Source organism: Amphibalanus amphitrite, unplaced genomic scaffold (assembly GCF_019059575.1).
Source record: "Amphibalanus amphitrite isolate SeventyFive unplaced genomic scaffold, NRLGWU_Aamphi_draft 000936F_arrow, whole genome shotgun sequence".
Lineage (NCBI taxonomy): Eukaryota > Metazoa > Arthropoda > Thecostraca > Balanomorpha > Balanidae > Amphibalanus > Amphibalanus amphitrite.
In genome coordinates, this window is record NW_024882430.1 from 122237 (window position 1) to 133315 (window position 11079).

Below are 11079 nucleotides of genomic sequence, written 5' to 3' on the forward strand. Positions count from 1 at the left end.
CACTTAAGTCGTGCAGACGCCACGGACCCTGCGTGCGAATACATTCTAATTCCTCTCCTTCTTGATAGCGCAGGGCGCTCAGCTGTCAAGCTCAAATGTCCGACGATCCCTATTCCTCGACCTCGGAAGTCCCGAGACACCATATCCTCGTGGGCATGACATGGCGTGCCCTCCCCGCATCAAAATATTACCGGCACTGGCGCGGTCCCGCCGCGGACCTACCCCCAGGCGCCGCCGGGGGTGGGTATGACGTCACAAAAGGAGCCCCGGCGGATTGGAGGGGACGCTAACTGACCGCCGGCCGGGGGCGGCGCTGAAGGGTGCGGGCAGGGGCCGGCCGAGTCCTGGAAGGTACTAGATTTGCCAGACACGTGTTGCCAGTGGACAACCACGGCGACCACTTGGTATGTCATTGGTCGCCTTTATGAGGGTCGCCGGTCGGCCGTCCGAACGATGGTCGAACGACGCAGTATATACTAGATAGCTACGGGGAGTTGGAATATGTCTGTAGCTACCAGGAAATTTTCCACTGGCGGATGCCGCCGCGAAGGGTGGTCGAGTCGATATGATGGGGAGGGACAGAGAATGGTTTGCGTGGGAGAGGCGATTGGGTTGGGTGGGCAGATACGGATGGATTGCGCGCTTCTAACCGCACTAAGCGGGAGGTCTAAATCAGTTCAGGCGCTGCGCGTGGTCGCCATAAGATCGTCTTCTCGGTTGTCGTCGACAACGACAAAACGATACAATTTTTCACCCCTGTTTACAGAGATAGATCAGTCGGTGTAAATATGACGAGCTTTTTACTTATGGTGAGGTTACTTGACGTGAACTGCGTGCTATTTAGGATACCTACCTATCAATATAATACGCATGGCGGTACCCCTCTTTTGCCGCAGCAGTCTCGCATAATTTCAGATAGGAAACAGCAAACGCCATCGTAAGCAATCACATTACAGCAGGCAGACTTAGCTTTTACCTGTGGACGCGTTCGGTCACAATTTGCATTTGCATTACCAGAATTTCATACCGGTATATAGTGTGCAGCATGCTGTTATAACTTATCATGGACAGGCTGAATTAATGCCACAAACAGCACATCATACCCCTTGGTGTTGTATTCAACGTCATATGTCAGCATACATTTAGCCATTTATTGCAATAAATGCCACCGCGGGTAATCGCCCCCCCCCAATCAGCCTCCTGAGCGCGCCACTGCCACTGACCCTGACCTCTGGGTGGCCAATCGGACTGCCCGGGGCACAGCGCCCGCCAGTCACCGGGCCGCCACAGTCGCGGTTGTGCGCGTGGGCCGCGCTGTGACCTGTGCGAATGCTAAATAACGCATTGCTCTACGATTTACCTTGCACTTTATTATAGGGATTTAATACGAGTGTGAACTAAATGTTGGCACCACTGCGATAAGCACCCAGGATACGTGGGCTTCATAGGTAAGTCAGTTTTTTCTTTCTTTTGATGCAAAAAACTTTGTTGTGATTCATTGGATTTGTTTTTATATAAATCGTGATATTCTTTTATTTTCACGTTCAACGTTGGCAACGGCTGGTAATTAATTAAACGACGAAAGTAGGCAAACGTTTTTTCTACTTTGGATTCGTCGTCAAAGATAATGAAGCAGTCGTATACATACCCTCGGAAATACGGTATAAATTCATTAGGGGCAGTCATTCGGCCAATTCACCTCATGGAAGCAATTTTTTGCAAAGGTAGGGCCCAGAGGGAGACCCATGCCCATCCCATGTCAGTGGGGGAAACTGTGGTCAAATCTTCTATTTTTGGAAGCCTTCCATTTTTGGAAGGACCTTCCATAAATGGGTATGCATTTTCCAAAAATGGAAGGCTTCCAAAATTGGAAGGTCTAATCTCAGTGTTCCCAACTGTGATTCACATTCTTTGATTTAAGTTACGGCCTTTTTAAATGTGTAACATTAATAGTTGATTTTGCCATTTATGATCATTGATATAAGGAGAAGCAGCAGTGCTAGTGTTGGTAATACAGGCATGCTATGTCAATGTACATAGTGATATAATAGCATGGTGTCCTGGCGCACTGCTCTCTTTTTCTACTTCTAGAGGACACATAGAAATTCAGAAGAGAAAACAGCTGGTCAATAACCAACCAGGAGGAACACAGCTATAGCCCTGACAAAAAATGGTTTAAATTAAACTTACTATTCCTCATAGAAATTGAAGATTCATGCTCCTTCGATAGAAAGTAACACGAAAAACGGTGCAGCAACGCCTATTTAATTCGTCCCATATTCCGGAAAAAACATTGAAAAATGACGAGACCTCCACCCAAATGTTTGGAAAAAGCCTTAAAAAATTGAAATCAACCACACAATATGCTAATAAATGCAGAAAACGGCAACAAATACAAGTTTTACTCGCCACTACACTCCCGAAACCGCCGCACTCTGTCCAGACAATTCCGCACTGTAAATAAAGTCGGCGGTATCGAACAAGCATGGCCCGTCACTAAAGTACTTTTAAGGATATTTACTTTTCGTTTTTGATGCTTTTTGCTTACAAAATGTTTGATAAAGTCTTATAAAACCATCGTTTGTCGGTAAATTTTTGTCAATTTTCCACGACTCATTACTTTGAAAAATTACCTAAAATACATCCACGCTAGGATTTAGGCATCCACGCTAGATTATGGACACTTCACTATGGCGAATAGAAAGCGACCAGGGGCGATAGTCGCATTTGCCTCATGTTCGGCGGAAATCGGTAAGTTCCAACATATGCGCAACATTTTCTATATTTGGGTACGATGAAGTCGTCAGCGTACCCATTTTTGGAAGGTGCGTACCCATATATAGAAAATCCTTCCAAAAATGGAAGGCTTTCTAAAAATGGAAGATTTGACCACAGTTTCCCCGACTGATGTTGCTGTTTGTACAGTAACATATTACATAAAAACATGATTTACATGATTAAACAAGAAGTACGAGTTTAGTACGGCTAACTCCAGCAAGGTTCGAAAAAAACATTACCTATCTTATGCCCCCTGTAGGTAGTTACGGAGCGAGCGAAGCGAGCGTAGTCTTTCCTTAGATTAACAGAAATTTCTGAGTATGAGCGGCCGGCCGTGCGGACGCTTTTGCGAGGTTTATATCTCAGCAACCACTTGACCGATTTACACGCGGTAATTTTTGTACGGTAGCTTCATTCCTTCTACCAAGTATTGGACTATTCCCGATGCATGTGGGTGACCCCTTATGCACGTGCCACGTGCAAAACGAAGAGGTGTCAGTTTTGTAATTGTTGCAATATCTCGGTAACTACTTGGACAATTGCGCTGAAAGTTGGCATGTAGGTAGGCACCCACTAGGCACTGCATATCCATGTGCCAGAGTTGGGGTGCTGCTGCACGTGCGCACGTGCAGGGGTCGTTTCCAGATCTCGAGAACGGCCGGACCGATGGCGCTCAAATTTGGTACACGGTTAGGGACCAGTTAGTAGGGTGCCGTGCACAAGTCAGTTGGGACCCATGTTGCACGTGCGCACGTGCAGGGTGCCGCTCCCAGATCTCGAGAACGGCTGGGCCGATTGTGCTCAAATTTGGCACATCGCTAGAAACCGGTCAGTAGGGTGCCGTGCTAAAGTCAGTTGGAGGTATCCCCTCGAAATTTCGCACGTGCAAGACTCACCCCCTCGCTCGCTCCGTTAGTCGCCCCAAAAGGCGCTATACTGGTTATATGAAACAGAGATCTAATGCATGGGCCTATGTTGATGTCATAATGCATAATGCATAGGCCTACTATGTCTATCGTTTCTTTCACAGGTATGTTAGTGAAAAGACTTTCAACGTCAAGACTTGCTATGACCGTAGATGAATCTACTAGATTGATCTACTTCTAGATTCTAGATTCATCTACGAATTTCTATAGATTAATATACCTACAGTCATGGCAAGTTTTGACGTTGAAAGTCTTCACTAACATAGGGAAAAGTGGAGCACGGTTCGTCGGAAGGTCATCTCAGGCTCAAAAGAAACGGTATATACTATTCGAAAGCTGACGGTGAGCTGAATCCAAAAATGTATATTTTATCAAAATCGATCGATGGCCTTGTTTGAAAATTGCGTTTTTGTAAAAAAAACTTTATTATTTTTTAGTCCCGGGCATTCTTGAAAAAAAAATAAACATGTTTTTTTCGAGTTTCAGTGCAAGCTGAACGCCAAAAGAACAATATTTAGCGAAGCAATATTTCCAAACATTAATATGCGTCTCCCACAGCCGACAGTTAGGCGCAATCGCACAGCTCATTGTCACGATGGACCAAAGTCAGCCACACAGAAGCGTGAAATGACCCTTATCGACTCGCAGACCCGGCGCTCTCGGCCCTCCTGACCAGCCACGAAAAGAACGTTCGGCTCTCGTTCTACTACACAAATGCCATATTTTTCAGTTAAACTGTCTACATCGCTATTAGTTATTCAGGATACCTGTGAAGAAAATTAATTGTTCTGCTTGATTTACAACATGCTTTAATTTGCATTTTTCTTATACATGTATTGTTCCATCCAGCTGCGCTCAGTGCCCGCGCAGGGGAAGTGAGCGGGGTTTCACTGTCAGAGGCTGTACTGGTGACAGAGCTGCTCGGCCGTGCGACCGGTCAAAGGTTACCCTGCCCCACCGGGCGCAACCCCCACTCCACCCGAGCTGAGGCCGGTGCAACCTCTGACATTTCAGCGCGGCCAATTTTCCTTATATGGGCATGATACCAACCTCAATTGAGCAAAGTAGACATGAACAAATGAAAATTACTGCATGATGTAAAGATGACAGAGCAATGAATTCTTCTGCTCATGTATCCTGAATAACTCAAGTACCGACTTGAATCGTTAAACTAACAAATATGACGTTCGTTTAGTAGAACGACAGCCGAACCTCCTTGCCGTGGCCGGTCAGGCGGGCCGAGAGCGCCGGGTCTGCGAGTCGATAAGTGTCATTTCACGCTTCTGTGTGGCCGACTTTGGTCCATCGTGACACTGAGCTGTGTTGCGCCTTACTGTCAGCTGTGAGAGACGCATATTAAATTTTTGTTTTGTTTTGTTCGTTTTTGTTTGTTTTGTTTTGTTAAAGTTTGGAAATGTTGCTTCGCTAAATATTGTTCTTTTGGCATTCAGCTTTCACTGGAACTCGAAAAAAAACATGTTTATGTTTTCAAGAATGTCCGGGACAGACCGTTGAATAAAAAATTATAAAGTTTTTACAAAAACGCAATTTTCAAAAAAGCCATCGATTGATTTTGATAAAAACTACATTTTTGGATTCAGCTCACCGTCAGCTTTCGAATGGCATATCGTTTCTTTTGAGCCTGAGATGACCTTCCGACGAACCGTGGGGGCAAAAAAGCGGCGACCCGGGGCAAAGCGGCCACCCATCGTTTTAGCCCTTCACAGCTCAAGCTGGCTTCAATCCCAATTTATGGATTCCAATTCAAATTATACTTCTCTTCGCAGTCGTTCGAATGAGCCAGACAGGAATATTTTTGTGTCGGACGGTATGCGCGGCCGGTGCAAGTGGCCGGTGCAAATTGGCCAGCCCCCAAATGGCCATAAGTTGTTTCCGGCATTGAATTATGTATTTATTTACTGAATAATTAAGCGTCTGCGATAGACGCGTCCATTGACATCTGAGGTAGATTTCCACAATAGAAACTATAGGCATTCATGCGGCTGAAAACAACCCAGAATGATTTGGTACCCGAAGCATTTTAATCCTCGCCCGTATTGACCATTTTACAGCGTTTAGCTAATAGAGGGAAGGGGGGGGGGGTCCGTTAGACTAACACCCCTTGCCGTTCAGCCCCTGATGAAACTAGAGCTTTGCAGAAAAAACGTGGGTGTTGCCCACGACGAGATAAAGTCATTGCTACCCAATCCTAAGGTCTTAGATCATTGGTTGACCTTTCAGGTCAGGCCAATGACACACAAGTGGGGAAGATAACAAACAGCCAAAACAATGGGATTTAAAAATTGCAATTATGGGAGAAATAACTTTTGGCCATTAACCTTCCAGGTGGTGGGGGAAGGCATTCTTTTGCCCCCCCCCTCCTTTAGTTTTTTTTTTCGATATATCTAGAACCGCTGCGCCGATCGTCACCAAACATTCAGTACCCTCCCGTGAACAGCTATTGCACATTGTGACCAATTTTTTCTCCAAAGGCTATGATAGGTTGGCCGCTAATGACGTCAGAGTGACGTCATTTTTGCCATTTTTGACCAAAAAAAGTTTCGCGGGAAGAGCTGTTAGGCCTACAGCTTTAGAGATACATAAAAAATATTTCAGACATACCTAAGAGGTGTAGAATTAGGAGGGCTACAAAACTGCTGTCTCGGATTTTTGAAATTTTTGGAATTTGACCCCCAAAAATAAAAAATAGATTTTTTAATATAATAGCCAAAAAATCCAAAGTTTTTGAATTTCGAAAAACGGGATATATGTGATAGTCCCTACCGCGTTCTAGCTACATACCAAATTTGATATCGATACCTATTTTTTTTTGGCCAAATTATAGCGAAAAAACTGGCCAATGGAGGGCTGGCCAATTGGCACCGGCCACCTTACCCCGCGCATACCCACCGTCGTTCGCCGTTCGGCACAAAAATATTCCAGCTCAGCTATTAGTTGGGTAAAAAGAATTAAAGTTGGCGAAAAACAGGAGGGGGGGGGCAGATTCTCCCCCCCCCTCCAGTGGGGCGCGGGTTAACAAAAAAAGTTTGTATCGGAATGTCTCCTCTTATGAGTACAAAGTCTACCACTTTCATAGTCTCTCGCCTGCGGCCTGACCAATATGTTTTATGGTTTTACATACTTAATGGAGTTTGTAACCTCTGTTTCGCCTCAAATTACACCAAAGCTGCGTGAAAAGCGAACTCCTTGGTCGTCACAAGTCGCGGCGATTTGTTCCACATTTAAAGGCCTCGGGTCAGCCAAAAAACTCCAATCAAAACCAATCAGTTTTTGTCATTATACCAGTAACTTTTTAACATAATTTCGCTTGTCATGGTGAGCCGCGTCAGATAAAGGAGCAGTTTCGTTCACTTTTAACATGGGGTTTTGAACTGGAATAGCAGTTTCGCAGCTTGAGCTGAGACTAGCACAAATCAGAGCTTTCACGGCCCAAAGATCACCCTACTAGACGAAGATATTCCATTTCTCGTTCCGTAAAGAGTGCCTTGTGGAGGAATGCGTGCCTTGCTGAGGAATGCAGTCACGTCATCCGGTCAGCGGCAATCAGCATGCTGCTTACAGCCAATGCAGCACGCGTAGGTTTGAACTAAACAATATGATTGGTCAACCCGTAATAATCTTCCGCGTCAAACATTATTTTATATAGAATATAGTTCTTCTTTTATCAAAATTTCGAAAATAATCCTTTTTATAAAAGTTTTTATTTTATTTTCTGATCATTTTGAGCAAAACAAATCATAAATCCATTGCAAAAACTAATTTCAGGAAAGTGAACACTTCCCTTCAATGTGCCTACTTTTTCTTAAGTAACAATCGGGGTGTTGAGCAAATGCCAAGGTCAGGTGAACTACGGCCCGGGCGGGCCAAGAGTCTGGTATGAAGGGATGAGGAAAGTTGGGCGTTTATTTTACGGCAACTCTAAAAGGCGTAAAATATTTAGCAGGTTTTGGTTTACATTTAAAGCATGCATTTTCTAGTAACGATCGATTTCTACATAATTCTTGGTCATCTATACCTACATATCGCTTTCGAAGAGTTATTACCTACTTATTTCACTAGCATAAATTTTACATAAATATGGCATTGGGATGAACTGTAACACGACCATGGATGGAGAAGTAAAGAAGTTTCCACTCGTGATTGATTATGACGGGTTTTGGTTCCCTAGAATATTGAATTTTCAACCCCAAAATGACCGAGTACTTACAAATTTCGTAGATTTTCCAGCTCAACCAAAAATTCGAATCAATTGTAATTGAGGTCTCCTTATTACGATTTTACGTTCCAAATGGCAGCACGCAACACCAGCTCACGTGTACCACCTACCTCCAGGTGACACCGCCAGTCGGCCGTCGGCGATGATGACTCCGGAGCAGACAGATACCACTGATGACGACCGCCAGGTCGGACAGGCGGGCCGGAGCGACGTGGTCGGCCGGCTGGATCACGCTGAACCGAACGGAACATCGACGACCTCGGTCCCGTTGCTGTGGTGGCTGTGCTCTGCGCGGCTGAAACCGCTGGTGTCCCGTTCCATAATCCTGCAGGTCACACTGGCCGTCATCGCCTGTGCTCTGTTCGTGGAGCTCAGCGCAGGTCCCAGGCCGACGATTGCGCCAAAGTCGCAGACGAGTGCATCAGTCCCACTGGCTGCGGCCGCCCCGCGCGTCTGCGACAGCCTGGGCTGTGTGGTGACCGCGGCTCAGACGGTCCGCTACGCCAACCGCTCCGTCGATCCGTGTACAGACTTCTTCCACTTCGCGTGCGGCCGGTTTGCCGAGGCGCACACGTCCGACTCGCGAAACGCGCTCGGGGTGCGTGACGTTCTCCGGCGGCGGAACAGAGAGCGGCTGCTTCAGCTACTGAGCCAGTCTCAGCACTTCAACAGCTCGTCGGCCATCAGCAAGGCGCGCCTATTCTTCTTCTCGTGCGTCCAGGCGTTCAGGGTCAGCCTGAACAGTGTGGCTGACCTGGTGAGTGTTCTGAAGCCGCTCGGAGGTCTGGACCTCCTGAACACCTGGCGGCCTGACCAGTGGGACTTCAACACCGTGCTCGCCAACGCCAGCCGCCTTCACCTCACACAGGCATTCTTCACGCTCACCTGGGACCGTGAGCTTGACGTGCTGGATGTGAAGCTGCCCAAGCTGTCAGCCGACTTTCCGCGCTGGGACGTGGGAAGCAGCCGGTACCACGCCGTCGAAGCACGTGTCGGTCGGGCGATGCGCGAGGTGTTTTACTATATGGAGAAGGACACAGAGGTTCTGATCCGCGACAGCAAGCAGCCCAACGCGGCGGTACCCCGAGACTGCACACTCAATGCCTCTAACAGTTCAGACATAAACGCTGTGTCCCCTTGCGTGGAGGAGATCGTCCGGGACATCCTGTCTGTCCAGGGGGAGCTGTTTGCGATCGACCCTAAGCGTTGGAGTCAGTCGTCCTTTGCGCCTCCGCTTAGAGTGAAGGTGACGTTCGCTGAGATGGTCCGCCTCGTGCCGCAGATTGACTGGCGTCGCCTGCTGGACGCCCTGTTCGGGAAGAACTCTGTGCCCGACTCGGTCCTCTTCCAAATACCCTCTCGCGAGCACATGGTCGCAGTGGGTCGCATCATAGAGAACACGCGCATCAAGCGGCTCCATCACTTCCTGATGTGGCCGGTGATCAGACGCTACCTGGTGGCCATCGGACCCATTTACGCCACGCTCGGCGAGGAACTGAACCGCAACTATGACTCTGAGCAGCTCAAGACCCGGGAGGAACAGTGTCTGGGGCTTATGGACGAGCACATGGCGCCGGCCGTGCACGCTCTGCTGCTCTCGCTTCACATCGGTCAGGATAGTGTCAAACATGTTCGCAGACATCTGCTGAACGACGTGATCGATCAGCTGAACGAGAGCTTTGGCTGGATGTCCGAAGAGACGCAGCGTAAGGCACGGTTCGCTTTGCACAACCTTAACATCAACTTTGGCTATACCATGCTAATTCAGCTCGAAAATGCACTGGATTTGTTCTACAGACCTATCGATTTCCACGTCCTTGACTTCTTCGGAAATTTGAAGGAATTATACGAATTTAACCGGCCAGGTAAAATCTTATATGAGTTTCCGACCAAAGGTCCACCAGAGAGCGTCCGAATCCAGCACATATTCGCTCACAACACGCTGTGGATCCCGTTCGGAGCGCTCCAAGCTCCCTGGTACCATGTGGACGTTCCAGCAGCGCTGAACGCTGCCTCGCTCGGCTCCCTGATCTTCGAGGCGCTGGCAGTGCCGTTCATCCAGATCCACATGTCCCCGCAGAATCTGACGGACATCTGGGATCGCGAAACTGAGAGTCGCTTCGAGCACTACTACAACTGCTTGCTGGAGAAGGTCCGTGAGCGACCGATTCGCCAGGAGCTGGCTGTGATTGAGCCTGCTCGCAGCGGACTCCGGTTCGCAGCGTACAGCATGCGCGTCGACCCAGTGCCGGCCACCTACTACATGATGGCAGACCAGTTCGCCTACCAGCTGTCCTACAGGCTCTTCGAGCGTCTGACATCCCAGAACAGCGAGTCCTCGGTGCTGGTGCCCGGCCTTCCCATCACCAGCGCCAGTCAGGCCTTCTTCATGGCGTTCACGCAGGCCCGCTGTCGGAACGACTACGCTCTGTGGGACGAGTCCCTGGTGGGAGCCTCCAAGACGCTGCAGGTGCCTGAGTCATACGTCATCAACCAGCTGGTGCAGGATGATCCTCGCTTCAGAGAGGCGTTCAAATGCGAGCCGCTACCACCGGCAGGGACTGACAGGGAGGTTAGGCAGTGCTCCCTGTTCTAAAGCGACCTGATTATCTTGCTGTTGCTGAGACCAAGTGCCAAATTGCAACCAAATATATGTCACGTTTGTCTGGGAAAGGTGTTCTTGTGTTTGCTTGCTGCCTAAATCAAGATCATGTGGTAATGCGATTACGTCTGTAAAGGCCTGGCTACACTATGCGTTTTCTGCTTGCGTTTTTTTGCGGGTTTACGTTGTTTGCGTAATATTGTTCTAGAAAAAAATTATAAATAATATAAGTTTTCTATTAGTTATCTACCAAAGGTGATATAACTCATATATTATCTAGCATTTAATGTAAAAAAAAACATCCAAAAACGTAACATCGTTATTTTTTTCTATAACGATATTACGCAAAACCCGCAAACCCGCAAAAAAAAACTCACGCAGAAAACACATAGTGAAGCCAGGCCTTAATGGTTATGGGCACACCGATCCTACACTTCTTCGCAAACATAATCTCATCTTTTTGTTCAAGTGTGCGAAAACCCATAATCGAAAACCCCCATCTCAGTCGAGCGTTCGGCCGATTTTCTTGTATCCGT

General features: G+C 47.6%; 1 protein-coding gene across 1 annotated transcript; it reads left to right on the top strand.

Moving 5' to 3' along the window:
* The first annotated feature begins 1259 nt into the window (after positions 1-1259).
* On the top strand, positions 1260-10618 carry LOC122368294 (endothelin-converting enzyme-like 1). The gene is made up of 2 exons (XM_043342101.1): positions 1260-1448; positions 8058-10618. Exon 2 carries the CDS (start codon positions 8084-8086, stop codon positions 10535-10537), a length of 2454 nt encoding a protein of 817 aa, XP_043198036.1. The 5' UTR covers positions 1260-1448; positions 8058-8083; the 3' UTR covers positions 10538-10618.
* Positions 10619-11079: the final 461 nt, after the last annotated feature.